The sequence below is a fragment of the Macrosteles quadrilineatus genome, unplaced genomic scaffold (genome assembly GCF_028750875.1).
Source record: "Macrosteles quadrilineatus isolate MER2022 unplaced genomic scaffold, UCM_ALF_1.0 Scaffold_2__2_contigs__length_208266976, whole genome shotgun sequence".
Lineage (NCBI taxonomy): Eukaryota > Metazoa > Arthropoda > Insecta > Hemiptera > Cicadellidae > Macrosteles > Macrosteles quadrilineatus.
The window spans coordinates 130,161,534-130,178,358 of record NW_026542595.1 but is presented as its reverse complement, the minus strand read 5'-3'; the positions used below and the strand labels follow the sequence as shown (position 1 = coordinate 130,178,358).

Here is a 16,825-nt window from a genome sequence, read left to right as displayed (position 1 = left end):
CGTGATCGAGAGACGAGAGATTGCCGACCTTGTGATTCAAGAGGGCATTCACAAGATGCCCAAGTGCCCATGCCCAGTCTACCGCGGGCATATCGATGTTACGGCCAATCTGCGCTGTCCGTTCGCCCGATTTAACCCACATTGACCCAGCGAACCCTTCCTTTTATGCCCGATAACCCAATTATCTTTTTCTCCGTTCTTTACTGTTTTTGAGTGATTTCTTTAGTTTCGTTTCGAAAAATAAATATGTTGGATCTAATTTTCTTACCTGCATTGTAACAGTATGGGTTAGGGTAGTTGTTATTTATAATTTTGTTTTGTTAAATTATTTTTTTTTTAATTTATGTTTTTACTTATTATTTTCTGCAACCTCAAAGCAGTACCATTTACGTTAAATTCGCGATTTACTATACATTCCTATTATTTCAATGATGTATTTATTCCTCCTAGGCCTTTGGTAGCATTGGGTTCAAGAAATTCCAGCCAAATCTAGATGTGGAACCAACGGGGTTTCTTCATCTTTATTCCACCCTACTAAACTTCTATCCCCTTTCTGTCGTATTAATACCTACCATTCGTTTCTCCAAAGTCATCTAATAGTCCCTTCAAGAGCTTATTTCTCGAACTTTGCCCATAATTTCTCTTATTTGCCATTTAAACAAACTTAACGATCAACCACCTAGACCTTGCCTCATAGATTGGACTTCTGTGGCCAGCTTTGGTACTTATATCAGCTGGTAGTTTCCCTCCAAATTAATACATACCCTTATAAATTCAGGTGGTTGATACAGCTGTCACCCTCTTTCTTCATACCAATAACCCTCCAGTCCAATAACCCTCTCGCTTTCCCTCCAAATCAAGACATCCCCCGCCAAGGTCGCCTACACAGCTGTCTTCCTCTGTTTACCAAAGACAATCTCATCCCCGTACCTGCTCGTTATTTCATTAGACAACCCTTTGGAAGGCACGCGTTGCGCGTCTGCACACGCCAGCTGCCTAATCCTGATACAGACGGGGATGTTTTTTATCACTAGATATCAGATGAAGACAGATGCGTGCCTTGCGCACCCGTCGTTGGCTTGCGCGGCGCATGCGTAAGGGTATGTCGTTTAAGGGACGACAGCAGGTCTTAACAGCCTGTAATTTCGTTATTAATTGACAATCGAGGGTAGGTATATGTAATAGGTAGTTTGGGGTGGAGTTTTTCAGGTTCGGTAGTAGACTGTCGTGTAATGTATTGTCAGTTTTATGTCTTTATCGGTTCAACCCAAAAATATTGTGTTAACAGGTTTTGCTATCACACTCATCTCCATGTATGGTAGCGTGCCACCCGGTACAAACCTTCTATACTTCATTCACAATATTTTTAGGTGGTTTAGGGGATGAAATCCATCCCCTCCACTTTACCTTTACCTTTGAAATATAAGCTCAACAGCTCAACATACATTAAATACCAAAAAAGTGGTGGAGGAACCCTTCGAACCGCCTAAGTGAACCAAGTATAGTATTGGGAACAAGAATCAACGTTGATGAATCTCATGGGCAGTTTCCTTTTCAGAAATTAAAATTCGCCCAAGTTGACGGTGTTTACCACCATATCAAATTCAAGAGAGTGGGATAGCTCGGTTTGAATCCATAGAGATCCTCTCCAGAATTATAAGGCTACAAAAACTACCTAAGCAAACAATCTCGATCAACGTACACGATCACGAATCAGAGTTTCAAAAACACTCTATACAATCCCTTACTACTCTATGGGCTCAAACTTTACTACTCTATGTCGCAATGTCGCAGCACAATAAGCCCTCAGAGGCTCTCTCCAGAATTCGAACGCTACAAGACAAAACAATCTTAATCAATGTACACGATCATGGATCAAAGTTTCCAAAACACTTTATACAGTGCCTCACTACTCTATGCACTCACACTTACTCTATGTCGCGATGTCGCAGCACAATAGCCCAAGGCTGGACGCTGGATGGGCTGGGCAAGTCAGGGTGTGATTATGAACTCACCTTTGTCTCTGTTATTTGTCATGCAAATCCATCACAGGTCGACCCTGACTGACGCTCGACGGACGATCATGTACATGGAGATGTTTGCGAGATCAGAGGTTGAGTTTGTGGCTGGAGTTGCTAGTTGCTACCCTTGTAAATCTAGCGTTTGTTGTGTGGACAAGTGGACATTTTAGATGGTAAAGCAAGACAGTTGCCGTAACTGTTTAAATTGTAAAAATAATTTTCATAATGGATGTTTTTGGTCGTTTTGAAAACTACGTTCGTTTTCCTAAGACTTCATCAAATATGTTATCCAACTGTTAAGTAAGTTTTTTAAGCATTTACTTGACTCGTAACACATAACTGTATGCAAAATGCTGAAAAGTAGAGAAAGGTATTCCTTAATTGCATTCCGTTGCTAACCCTAAAAACAAATTTGAAACAGTATTATTTATTTTATTTATTATGTAACTGTTTTAGACGAAAATTGTTGCACACACTCGAGCCTGGACCCTATTTTCGTCCCTTAGCTCGTAATATACAATTGAACAGTTTTATTGATACCCAACTTGCACAAAAATCATGAAAAATTACACATCTCAATGAAATATTTATAATGTAGGATAAACCAAAATAAACAATGTAAACACGTTTACAATATCGCAACTGTTCCTGCAAGCCTTGCACCAGCTGAGGTTGTGTCGGTTTCCCACAAGTTTACGAACACCCGCTGATTGGCTGGCCCCAGAGTTTGATTCACAACGCTGTTCCAAGCTACAACACCGTAACAATACCAATCGAACTACAACGAACAGCCGAAATAAACTAACGGCCTTGCCATGGCTTTCGATTTCCAGCTGCCGTGACCTGTTATGTGTGTTATGTGTGGATCCACATTCTATGTGGCCCGTGGGCAGGGTCGAGGTGAAGTAACATTTCATGTGTTACAGAAAGGTTGAAACATTCTCATATTCGTAAGAGTGATTTTTAAGATCGAATTATCGTGTTATACGTGACCAAAACACGAGAATTTCAACCATTTACCTGTGCGATACGAGTATTTTGTAAACTTAATCTACTGGTGATAAATGATGTTTGCACCACCACTAGTATTCGAATTTTGTTCGATCTTGCATTTTGCAACTGATACACACTAAAATCGAATAATTGCGATAGCTATTTATCGATTGCACCGTTTAAGTTCAGCTGATTCGATGTGCACTTATATTTATGAATAATGAATCAAACGTTCTCTTTTTGACACGTTCACATCAAATGCAACAAATTTCTGTAATAAGTTTTATAGTTTTAAACCTAATTTTACTAAGAATACACCTATAAACATGGGATAAGATTCTACGCTTCACCAAAAATATTATGTAGATTTTCGTGTTGTTTTATACATGAGTTAAGCAGTAATCGATCGATGCGGTAAACACCGAGTACATATCGCAACTCGCGTATCTCTCAACCCTAGGTTTCTAATAGGATTAGGCTCGGCCGTGGTCAGTCTAAGATTGTGGTCGCGGTTGGCGTAATCCTCTTCGTCTTGTCCGCCACGGGATTAGGCCGTGGTCACTCAGCTTCAAACGGCGAGGGTCGGCTAAATAAATGTTGCGGTTGTGAAAGAAAGTTTAGTCGTAGGTGTTTTCCTAGAAAGCGTAATTTTACTATTCCAAATGTACCTAGTGATAGGTGTCTAAACTAAAATGGTTCAAGACTGATGTAATAAGACGTTGGAGACGAATATTCCCACAATAAGTTAGTTGTTATGCAGTCTGGCACTTGGTAGACGATACATGACACTTGGTCATATAACTATATTGCAGCTGACTACGATGCATAACTTGTAGTGTAATTGGGTCATTGCGATTGTCGAGTGCAATTATTGTTATACAGATAGTGTTTGTTTACTGCACTATTATACTGTGTGAAATTAAAGTAGGGTATTATTTTATTTTTGTGTTAGAATTCTACAGGGTTTGCAATGCAATATTGAGTTGACGATGTTTTAAAGACAATGAAAATAAGGTGATGAGTTAATGACATAACCAGGTCTATATCAGAAACCATAAAAGTAATCAGAAATGAAATACGCTGTAATACTGGTCGATGAGGTCGATATTTAAAATGAACAATATTACATGAACCAGATAAATCCTATTAATCGTAGTGTACTGTCTCTACTAATGGTAGCCAAATATATATCTCTGGATCTAATATGAACGAAAATTACTTCGCAAACAACTTTTCCAACTGATGTCTCGTTTTCAACCCAACTATAACCGTTAGCTATCGGAAATCTAAAAAAACTCGAAGGGGCGCGAGATGTATTCAAATGCGGCAAAAAACGCCGATTTCCGTCCTCTTGTCATTTTTACGGTTTTTATATCTTAATCACGCCTAATTGGCGGCCCCCATCTGTTCCGTGGTATTAATAATTCATACATCTCTGAGGACAGCAGCGCACCCACTCGCGAGCGGAGCGACTCAGAAACAATGACCGCAGAACGCCTCCCTCCCGGACAAAGGGTTTGCTGCAACGGCTCTTTAAATGTCCCCGATTTACATATGTTACCGTCATCGTTTGGGTGTGCGGATCTGGGATAGAAAGTACGCCTACAGGGTCGTGGTCTTCGGTCGTCGGTCTTCTCTGGCAATGAGTTCTGGTCTCCGGAATTTCTTAAGTACCGCGTTGAAATAAGAGTGAGTGCTCCCACGGAGAAGTTAAGGTGCCAAGAAAAGTAACTATCTTTTCCGTAGTTCTCTATTCTGTGGATGAATATACCGGAATATATTCGGTGGATTAGAGTCATAGAACATCTCTAAAAGGATCATAGCCCTCTGAAACTTCATATAACTCCTTCCTCAGCTATTGGTTATCAATCTTCTAATTGAGGTTTTCAACCAGAATTACAGAGTGTATCTGTTATGTGGATGAGGTTTACACAACGTAATGACATATTATTGTCGGTGCTATCACACTAATACGTCACCGGGTTTAAAACACAAAAGCAGGTATTATTTAACTATAAGTTGAATGTATACTTCTCCCGATTTTACAATGGGTACATAATACTACTAAAAAAATAAGGAAATTAAGGTACATAAATTCCAATTTTACTCATAAAAATGTCCAAGACGTCAGTTTGTTGACGTATGACGTACTGACGGGCTTCTATGACTGTCGGATGTTGAATGCGATCAACAGACAATGGACCGAGACTGGGAAATGGTTGGGTGATTTACCGCGAGTGCCGAGGGACGGAAGTGCGAGGGACTCCGCCCGGCGCGCCCTGGGCCTGGAGATGTCCGCGGATGTAGGTCACCCTGTCAAGGAGTCGGGAGTCGGTGGAAGTCCAGAAGTCTTGGTCAGTGGACTATGGGAATGGGCCATGATGCCTCACTGGCTTCAACTGTACAGTATATGGATAGCGATCTTTGATACGTAATCTCTTGGTTTTGGGGTTTATTGATTTGTCTCCAGTATTTTATTACAAGATTAGCCTATAATTTTCGCGGAGGTAAAGTCTGAAATTCATTGAGGAGTTCTGAAAGACAATAACGAAGAATGGGTTGGAGAAAAATTAGAAACGTAACATATTTAAATGGGGGTAAACTAAACGTATGTATTGAATAGGAGTTTTACAAATAATTCGCTATACTCTTGAAAAAAAACTGAGTTTGTCCTGTTCAAACATGTCCAAAGTGAAAAGGTGACAAAATAAAATGTATACCTACAAATCAATTTATGAATTTTAGAAATAAATAATTCATGTTAAATATAAAGAAACTCATCAGTAATGTTGGTTGAAAATCATCCATGTGTTTACAATATAAAAAACATAAAATTCAATTAAATAGAACTGTATGTATCTAAATATTTAACAGCTTACATTTAGAGTTCCATTTTTGTCAACGAAAACCTGTAAAAATGCAACACCGACTGCATCAAACACCTTAGTAAACTTGCGCTAATCTATTGTACCCTGAAAATTTCAAAACCTTACTTTGGTTCCATAAAAAAACTCACTGTAGCCAACGCACGCTTGTAGGCCACGACCACACTTTCAACCCCTTTTAATTAACCATATAAACTACAATGAGCCTGGGAACCACCCCTAACCCTGTCACTCAATGTTTACGCACTGTTTATATCGATACCGCGCTGATAAGCGAGCGAGCGAGCGCGTTGTTTCAAGTATGCTCAATGGCTCAACCCCAAGCTTTGTACGTTAGTTAGTGTTTGTGTTGCATTGGCTATGAGTGGTAAGTGGACAGCCGTCAGCAAGTACAGGGTGGTTTGATATGTAACGCGATATTGTGTTTTCAGTTTTGTGATGTCAATCATATTTGTAAATGTTAAACGGTTATTTTGTTTTTGAGTATTGTGAGTTGACTTTATGATTGATAGAGACTTCTGGAAGTCAGTTTAAACCGTTCAATCGTTGACTATGGTTATTACGAGTAGACTTTCAAATAATTGAACTCGATGGGTTCTGTTTGGTTCTGTTTAACACCTGGTTATATTGAAATTTGCTGATATTGGCCTGGATACTGGTAAAAACTTAAGACTTTTCGAATTGTGACTTTGTATACCACAGGTTTACAGGTTTACTAAGAGAGTTATTCTCTTTTTTGTAAAATCAGAAAATCCTTGAAGTATTCATGATTTGCTCCTTTTAAATCTGCAGCTTTCGTCTACAAAAGGGCATAGCTTTACGTTAATTTACGTTGGGCATCAAACAAATATAATTTGTGAATGCTAAAAAAACTGACATCTTGGATATTTTTTGAGTCAAATTAAATTTTTCGTTGGGAATTTGGTGTTTTTTGGGGTAGTAGCCTATACAGAATTTTACAGGTTACTGAATTTAGAAAATTGTTTTCGTAATAAATAAAGGTGTTTTTAAGACGTGTTTGGTGATGATCTTTGAAATTGTAATATTCAGTTCTATGGTTAAAACCACGTTTTGTATTTGATTTACCGTCAGATTTTAAATGTCACTCGTAAATTCATAACAGCAATTTTATAAGTGAATTTTAACAATTTTTTTTCTCTTTATTATTCGTTTTTTAATCGTTACTTATGTTTCTAACTATATTCAACCGCTGAAATACAGTTGATATGTTTTGACGATACTTTATTCAGTTTCAAAAGGTATTTTTTAGATTGATTTTTTAAGTGTACAAACTTCCAACACTTTTGTCGTAATGTAACCAAAAATCTTTGTTTTGATAGTATACAATTTTTACAGATATCACAGGTTTCCAAAATTAAACTACACGTTTTTGCACTCAAATACGACATATTGAATAATATTTTTAGCAGCAATATACTATCACAAAACAGTATACTACCTAACAATAGTTTTATCACCACTATACACTATACACTACACTATATTCCACCTAGCCCAGGAGCAGTATATTGTGAGTCCAGCTCTTATCATAAGAAGGAGATAAGCCCCGTAAATAACAGCCTACATCGAATCTCTTTTCCGCCGGGGTTTCTCATGCAAATTTCCATTCTTTGAGGCGCCACTAGCCGTGGCTTATCTTAATTTTCGAGTTGACATCGTAAAAGTGGGCCCAGATCTCACCGCCCTTCCTACATAATTGACTTATTTCAATAACAATGCTCTGGCGGCTACTTGTGTTTATTTTCTGGGGGTTTAACACGTCCAAAATTTTGTTTTTAATAAGTCTTTTGATTTTTTTTGTGTGAAAAACATGAGAATTACATTGTTTGGTACCTACAAAGGTATATTTGTATAAAAAAAAACAATATTCGATTAAAAAGCGTCGGAGAATTAATTATGTTTATTTCTGAAGGTTACACTACCACTACGCTTCTATGTAGTTTGTTCATAGGTCTATTGATGTTTTAAAAAAAATCTTGTTTTCATACATCTTATTTTCTTGTTCATAGACAACACACTTATGTACCAAGAGATCACCTTGAATCACTAAGCAACGTCTTACAATAGTATTTCGTACTTTACATTCAAGTGCCGAATTTTGCATGCTATTTGTCCCAAATCACACCAAGGCCCATTGCTCAATGTGCACAAAGAGCTTGAAATAACCACCGAAACGGGATCAGACGGAGCCATCGGCAACTGCACTCAACTCATCGTTATTCCAATGCATTGTGCAGCATCGAGGTTGGAGTATTTGGACAGGAAGCTGAAAATCCGGCTTTTACATATTTAAAACCGCTTTGTAAGCTGACAATAGGGCAAAACAAAGGTCAACAATAACACTAAGTGATGGACAACAGCGAAAATAGTCCCATCCGCGGCGCTGTGCTTCATTGGTTGTACGGATTTCAATTGTTTCCGCCGCTTTTTCTCCGTGTTTTGCGCCATGTTGCTTCACCCTATTTTGTTGTAATTAAATGCCGTTTGATCCCGGTTGCGGACTGTTTTGCGGATTTCGCCGGCTATTGTCCGTAAACAAGCGGTTACGGACTTTTTCAATTGAGTTGGGTGCGAAAAAGGATCGAGTTTCGATTATGACCCACTATGGTCTTAACTTAAGATACTCGTAATTTGAATAAAATGTGCCTGCTATTTATCCTTTGATTATATTCTAGAATTTGCTAAATAGTTTTCTCGTCCCAATTATATTATGTACCAACTGTTCTCCTTCTCTTTAATATTTGTATTTGCAATCAACGTGAATTTAACTTTATAATCTCGTTCCCACACAATTTAACATTTGCTATTCATACCCCTTGTGACAGAACCTGGAGATAATTTAACGATGGAAAACTTAAAACTTATTTAACTGTTCAAACGTTTTTGCAGTGCATTTTTCGAGAAAAAACACATAAATTAAATATTTTCTTCAAAAATTGTTGAATTTTAAATTTTTTACATACTTATCTTCTTAACCCTCCGACCTTCTGGGAAAGACCAGTCCCAGTTGCGCCTTGGCCAGTTGCGCCACACGGTAGCCCCGACTATCGGTTACCAAACGTCGTCATTACCTAGAAAGTGTCACCATCCCATCGCTCACCGCTCATCACCGCAAGCACGATTCTCATTGCGTTGCGCATTACCCACTTACCGCCCTCAAATTGTGTCCAAAACGGCGCCAAACCCCCTCCTTTACCCGCCAAAACTCCGAGCGTGACCGTCCGAGGTTGTTACGCGTAATGGGGCTTTAAATACCCCCACGGTATTTTGGGCCAATTTCCATCTTGCGAAATAGTTGGAATTAAGTTTGATAGCGAGACTTATTTTGTCTAATGAGTCAAACTAGTTGGAAAGTGGCTTTGTAGTATGTTACGTAATTTTTCGGTGAATTGTTTTGAGGTTTCGTAGTTTGGTTGACTAAACAAAAGTGTTTTTGGTTCATTTTTTTCTGTAAGGCAAGCCATGGTCTTAAAGTGCTTTATCCGGATGTACCGACGGAGGGCAGCGGCATTGTAACGAAGCAAGGAACCGTTTTGGATTGGCGGGGCTTGAACCCGGGACCTCAGTAATCGAAGCCCCACTCTACTAGACCAGATCGCTCACGGAGTTTTTTTTTTCGAAATTGACCATAAAGCACAATTTTCTCCCAACAGAATCATCTGTTTGTATGTTTAGCAACATCTGAAAACCACTAATTTAAAATTATTCATAAAAACCACCGCTGACTTAATTTACACCACTATCACTTATGATAAAGAGCCCTGGACGTAGGGGGTGAGGGTGGTAGCCGGAAATGGTCTCAAGCACCTACCCCCTTCCACCCCCTTGCATGGTGAGGAAACGGAAGTCGCGAGTTTCGGCGATGCCGCTTTCTTCTTCTTTCCCTCTAATCCCGCTCAATCCATTACTCGTTCCTTGGGGATCTCCTTGCATATCTTCTTATTTAGGACGTCTACGCATAAAGACCCTTCGGTGATAACTTACCGTTACGCGTTACTTACCAACGCTTTCTTCTCGGTCAGAGTGGGATAAAATTGTATTTCACATTTATTATTTTTGCTGTTGTTTATATTTTGGAATTATGGAACACAAAACCCCTGTGATGAGACATCAATGGAGTTAAGCATTTTAGCATTGCTATTCATCACATAAGGAATTGATTTTTTTATAGTTCGTTTTGTGTTATAAATGTATATGTTAATACACAAAGCAAGTTTTTTTATTATTATTTTAACACTAGCTGTGTGCAACAGTTTTAACTTAATTGCTATGGCTAGTTTATGATCAAATATTTATTATATCTGACTATCTTTCGAGTTGAAAAATTGTTGTTAAATAACAAAACCTCAACCCGCAAACATTAATAGTATTTTTTTCCAATTTAACCACCATGTGACAAATACACACCAAATTACAGTATTATAAATTCACCCCTAACAATACAGGCACAAAACAGATTTTGACCGCCAACAGCAAGCGGTTTCAATATCCCCTTGTCAAAATAATTTATTAAATCGCAAATGTGTAATACACATGTTACCGGGTGAGGCAGGGTGGTTTCAATGTCCAGCTGTTTAGTATGCGGAAGGCGCAAAGTCCACCGCGTGTGCAAACTTAGCATGTTTGCAATATGTGGAAATCTACGGACACTTTATTTCGCGGTCGCAAAAACCTAGTTTTAGTTATTGGAATTAATAAGGACCTAAAACTGTTTTGGGATGCGAAAATTTCCCGCGTGTGCAAACTTAGCACGTAATCTGCGGACACTTTATTTCGCGGGTGCAAAAACCTAGTTTTAATTACAGTGGGGAAATAATGAGAACGTAAAACTGTTTTATACGTAGTACTGTAATGTGGCTGTAGTGTTCTTCTGCGTTAGACTAAATTGGAATTAAGCACTCTTAGCCCTTGCTACTTTTCTCGGGGTTTTTCTCAGTTTTAATGGCGTTCTTCTTAAGTAAATGGCGTTATAGCGGTTGTGTTTGCTTTTTCTAATCGTGATATAGGTACATTTTTAGCTAGTTACTTTACTTTTTGTTTTATGCTCAGTAACTTTTCAAATTCAAGGATTGGACAAATATTTTTCATAAAAGTAGCTTAGGTTGAAATTGATGTGTATGTTTGATAGGATCCGAAATATTAAGTTAATTTCAATAAAATTTCGTAGAATTATATTTCCTTGAATTGTAAGTAGATAAATAGCATTCTAAAGGTATATAGAGAAAATTTAAATATTTTCTTTATCGGCTAGAAATTATATTTGTACGTACTGCGATCTTAGATTTGTATAGCTTTTTCCCCATGAACAATATTTTTAATTCTTGAATTAATTTAGCTTTCAAACCATCTCACCAGAGAAAATATACTAACTTCTTTACCGTCGTAGCACGAAGAATATAGAAATAATAAAAGAAGGAAAATGTTAGAGGGCTCTAACTTAATGGGGACCACACGTGGGGTACGTCGTTACTGAATGAAAATCAAACTTCCCCCCTTACCACCCACACTTGAGAATCTAGCTTCTCAAAAATAAAGGACATATTATTTCCGTGTCATCTTTTAAGAAAATTATAATCTTTCTATGCCTGTCATATTCACAGATCATGATTTAAAGATTCTGTTGTTAAAATGTACCCTTATCACTCTCTATTATTTAGCCCAAAATCGTCCGTAGTCATTTAACACGAACATTCATATTTTTTTGCGATTTGACGACAAAAAAAAACTAAAGGCACTCAGGTACAGGTATTATGCTCTTTTCCAAACCAAACCACATAATGTCGAGTCTATCACATTCAAAGTTGTCACATGTGTTTTTTTTTTTACCGTACAGTTGACAGAACTGGCAGTCACTAGTTTTTCACCATGGACCAAGTACGCGCCAACTACGCTCTAGTTTTCAAACATGAGCTTGTTAACCGCGCCAAAGTTGGGTCAACTGAGGCCCCAATTATTTTCTAAACGTCATTATACGCGCCCAACTTTTCCCTCCATTATTTCAGCTGGACTCGTTATGTCTGTTTGGAGTCAGTCGGCGAACATCCTCGCCATTGTCGACTACATCGACCGCGACCTGTCTTCTCTACCTCGCCTCTTTATATTTAAATATTATTTTGAATTTGAAATATTTGTATGTTGGTATTTCGTAAAAGATTTCAACCATAGCTGTGTTTTAAGTCGGTATTCTGTTGGGATTATTTGTAAGTTATAGCTATATAGTAAGTTATTTGATGAAATTAACTATTTACATCCTACTGCTGATGTATTTCGAATATCGTCATAGCGTACAAAGAAATTATTCAGAAGGTTTGATATGTACCACAAAATGTAGGTTAAGCGGTGACTGATTCAGTTTTAGATTTTCCAAGAGTGTAAGCAATATGGATTACTTTGAATTTAATCAATGTGACTAATTGTTATCATGTACTGTTTGCCTATATCTAACGGTTGTGTGTTTTTGTTACAGAGCCCAGTAACTACGTGTGTTCCACCTGCAAGTTACGACTACACTCTGCCTGGAGACTGGTCCAGCATGTACAGACGACCCACGGTATCAGACTGTACGTAGAGTCGTCATCCACATCATCCTCCCCTGCAGCCAGCACCGGGGCGCCAAAAGCCAACCACTCCACAGGATCATACTCCAGCTGTTCAGCGTCCTCTTCCTGCTCTAGCGGGTCGGGAAACGGGAACGGCGGGCCTACCACTCCCTCCCTGGGCCTACCCAGGCTGGGACTCCCTCCCACGTCGCCCTTGGTAGACCCGCATCACCCTCTGCATCACCCCTTCGGCGTGGGAGGACTGTTGAGAATGCCGCTTGGCGACCCTTCCAGACACCCGACGTTCCCACCGACCTCCGCGTCCACCGCACTTTCGAGTCACCTCTCCCACTCGAACCCTCTGTTCGCGAGACCCTCTAGTCACCCTGACCACTTCCGCATGGAGCGGTTGGTCTCTGAACAGATCCGCTTGAACCAGCATCACGCCCTTGGCCTGGCCACTGCTGCAGCCGCAGTCGCCGCAGCCGGGGGTGTACCACCACCTCACTCGCCCTTCCCTCCTCCAGCAGACAGACCTCCCATAGTCCCTCCGACGTCTTCGTCACGGTCAGTCCTTCCTCCACCTCCTGCTTCACTACCGCTCTCCCTCGAGCCCCAGCTGGATTTCTACTCCCAGAGGCTAAGACAGCTCGCCGGAACGACGAGTCCGGGAGCGGCCAACGGCAGTTCTTCTCCTTCTCCGAGGAAACTTTCACCTCCTTTTACTAGTCCCAATAGCAACCCACCCACTTCTGGCCCTTCCCTGTCCACCAGCAATAACAACAATAATAACAATACCAGCAACAACAATCACGTTACTCCTACAAGAGGGGAATCTGCTACTCCACCAGAGAAACAGTCGCAAATGGCTGAGACCCCGACGACCAACTCAACTGAGCTCACATCTACCCCGAGATCGGCATCCAGTCCTCCCACCGGCAAACCCTCCGAGACCTCTGAATCCGCCGCTGCTGAAGTCGAGGGTCGATCGAGAGCTTGCGAGTACTGTGGGAAGAGGTTTAAATTCCAGAGCAACTTGTTGGTTCACAGACGCACGCACACGGGTGAAAAGCCGTACAAATGTTCTGTGTGTAATCACGCCTGCACACAGAGTTCCAAGCTCAAGAGGCATATGAAGATTCACCGCAGATCTAACCAGGGAAACGGGGCAGCCGGTGGCGAGGAGGGCGCGGTGGCTACCAATGGTAGTACCTCGGCACCGGACCAAATCTCGAACGCAGGGTCTGTCGATACGTTGGACGACGAATGCGAAGACGAGGACAACGAAGAAATGGACGATGAAGAAGATGAAGATGACGACGAAGAAGAAGATATGGAATTGGAAGACGAAGAGGGTGACGAAGACGACGACCTTGGCGGAGACGCGCCAGAAGATCTAACGACAAAGTCTACTTCCTCGACTCCTCCCGATAGTGGGGAGAAAAATCTGAGCTCATCAGCCCGACCGACTCCGACGGCAACTCCGTTAGAAAAGGTTGCCAATTCTGGATCTCTCGTCGGAGAACTAATGGATAAGTTCGGCCTTAGCAACATCCAACAATACAATGAAGCGTATAAGCAGGCACTACAAGAATCGGTTGGTTCGCATCCATTGCCCTTTTCCAAGAAAGAAGAAATTCTGCAAAGATCACTTCTTATTTCAGACAACAACAACGGAGGAAGTAAACCTCCTCCACCTTCACTAAGACACCTAGAAAACGGGTTCCTAGACAAATCTGCTGCTATGAGGATTCGTGAGGAGTTCGCAAAAAACCTTATGACCGGCCAGCCTCCTATGGACTTAGGGAGAGTACCACCGGGTTTCTTCGGACCAGGAACACCTTTCGAGAACCCCTTTGACGCATCCAGCAAACGGATAAAACTGGAATTCGAAACACAACATCACGCGTTAGGAAGAGGTCCTGAACCGGACAACTTGTACGCCGGATTGTGGTTACCAGCGATGGCGGCCCACAGGGAACACATGTTCGGCGTCGGCAACCCGGATGACATGCTCAACCAACGGTCCAAGTCGATGCCGGAGAACATGCTTCTAAAAAACGGCCCTAAACCGGGACCGAGCGCCCCCTCGCTAGCAGCGGCCGCTGCGGCGGCGGCGATGAACCTCGTGCTTCCCGGTCAGAATATGAAGAAGGCGGACCACCGGCGGAACGACACGTGCGAGTTCTGCGGCAAGGTGTTCAAGAACTGCAGCAACCTGACGGTCCACAGGAGGTCGCACACGGGCGAGAAGCCGTACAAGTGCGAGCTGTGTTCGTACGCGTGCGCCCAGAGCTCCAAGCTGACGAGGCACATGAAGACCCACGGTCGCCTGGGGAAGGACGTCTACCGGTGTAGGTTCTGCGAGATGCCGTTCTCTGTACCGTCGACGTTGGAGAAGCACATGAGGAAGTGCGTGGTGAACCAGAACAACAAGTCCGGACACATCTTGCCCTCCATCATGAAGATGGACGAGGAGATGAAGATGCAGATGAAGATGGACATGGAGGGTCACATGATGCGTATGGAGGAAGACATGGAGAGTCGAGACGACGGAGACTCCAGCGCGTCAGCCTCCAAGGACGCCACATGACTCTTCCCCTGGGGTGGGTTCCGCCATCTGCCACTACCCTCCGCCATCTATTAGCCCTCGCCCCGGCGGAGTCATCCCAGGTGATACAAGGACACTACACACGCGTTGTTTGTCAATTCGTAACTGATACCAAAGGAATGGTTATTCTGTACGCGCGACTGCGGACGCGTATTTAACTAAGTAATTATAAGTGTTATCTGTTTTGAGCGTTTAACATTTTGATCTGTTTGTTTTCTAGTTTGTTTTAGGTTTATTTGGAAATTTTAGATCGACGAGTTTTGTTAAACAGTATTGTGTTTTCGAAAATGTTGTTTAAGTATTATCGCATTTGTTTTGCATTTGGGAAGTGTTTCGGGTTGATGGTATACGAAAAAGCATGAATACCGAATTGAAATTCCTAAATACCGAATTCTTACAGATTTTCACCCCTCTCCACCTATTACGAATCGATTTACAATTTTATACTAAACAGAGTGACGGATCTGCGTATCCTCGTACTTGATGTGTTTTACTTGTACTTAAACTAAGCCGTTACATTCCTCACACCGTCATGATTCCATGTTAAGACTGCTTGGGTTTAGGTGCTGCTTCGTAGCCTACAAGTACCAACGTTTGTTACTTACCTGTTTTGTTTTCGATACTGAGTTTGTTTGTATATTCCTTAGCTTTAGCGGGCCGAGTCCCATGTATTCTATCATTTACGTGTGTACATGTGTGTATATCATAAATAATATGTAAATCGGTTACACCTTGATGTCAAAACCTTGTATAAAGCTAGGTTATTTTCGTGTTATTTTGTGTGTTCTTCTAGTTGTTTATAGCGACCCGCCATACTGATTACTGTTAGCTCTCGGAAATAGCTATGTTATTTTTCTATTTGCAGTTACCGCACCTACAATGTGATTCCCGTAGATTTCCGGACGTTTTCTCTTTTCAACCGTCTTTAGAACGCATATCACAGGGTAAATAGATATTGTATTTATATATGTCATGTCTTTTGTAGATTACCTTTCCCGTACATGTCGATGTGTGGTGACCCGGCCATTGAATGGCTTACAACAGATTGCATTCGATTGCAAACCAGTTTCAAGAATATATTTTCATTTTTAAATTTAGTTTTGGAGAAAAAAGTCAAAAAATTATTGTGAGCATGCATTTTTAACACTTGTTAGCATTATTAATTTACCCAAGGGCAAGCAGTTTTGGTAATAAGCAAAAATGTATTCAATGTTATAAAACATACCTAAATGTCCAATCGACTGCTTTTTGTTGTAAGCCACTTCTACATTGTTTGATATCAGATTTTTATAAAGTATTATATTTTGTTATTATTCATACTTTTAACTACATTACCTTTCCATGTTTCAGTATTACAACTACTTAATTTACACTGCTACTTAAGTCAGTACTCGATTCCATAGTGTAAGATTTTGGACATTCTGTTCTGCATTGTGATATTAAATTATTTCTGTATACAATTATTTTGGATTTCTCAACTACGCTGTATGGTTGTTTATAAACTAAGGTCGTACGACCAGATCTAGTTCCTGTGCGCCGTATGGCCTGTAACATAGCGCCCATTGGCGGTCTACTGTATATATCTACAACTGTATACATTTTATTATTTGAAACCGTGTGAAAGTATAGTGATACGTTCCATATTTCATTGACTCTTTTATTTATTTATTGTATCATTATATTGTACATGTAATGTACCAAAATTATTGACCGTAGAGTTGTGTATTTATGGATAAAATATGTGAATGAAAATTT

General features: G+C 40.5%; 1 protein-coding gene across 1 annotated transcript in view; it reads left to right on the top strand.

Moving 5' to 3' along the window:
* Positions 1-16,825, top strand: part of LOC128986046 (B-cell lymphoma/leukemia 11A-like) — a 72,557-nt gene extending 55,732 nt beyond the window's left edge. The window contains exon 3 of the mRNA XM_054406139.1: positions 12,387-16,825. Within this exon, the coding sequence (XP_054262114.1) occupies positions 12,387-15,052 (2,666 nt within the window). The 3' untranslated portion in view covers positions 15,053-16,825. The remainder of the gene's footprint in view (positions 1-12,386) is intronic.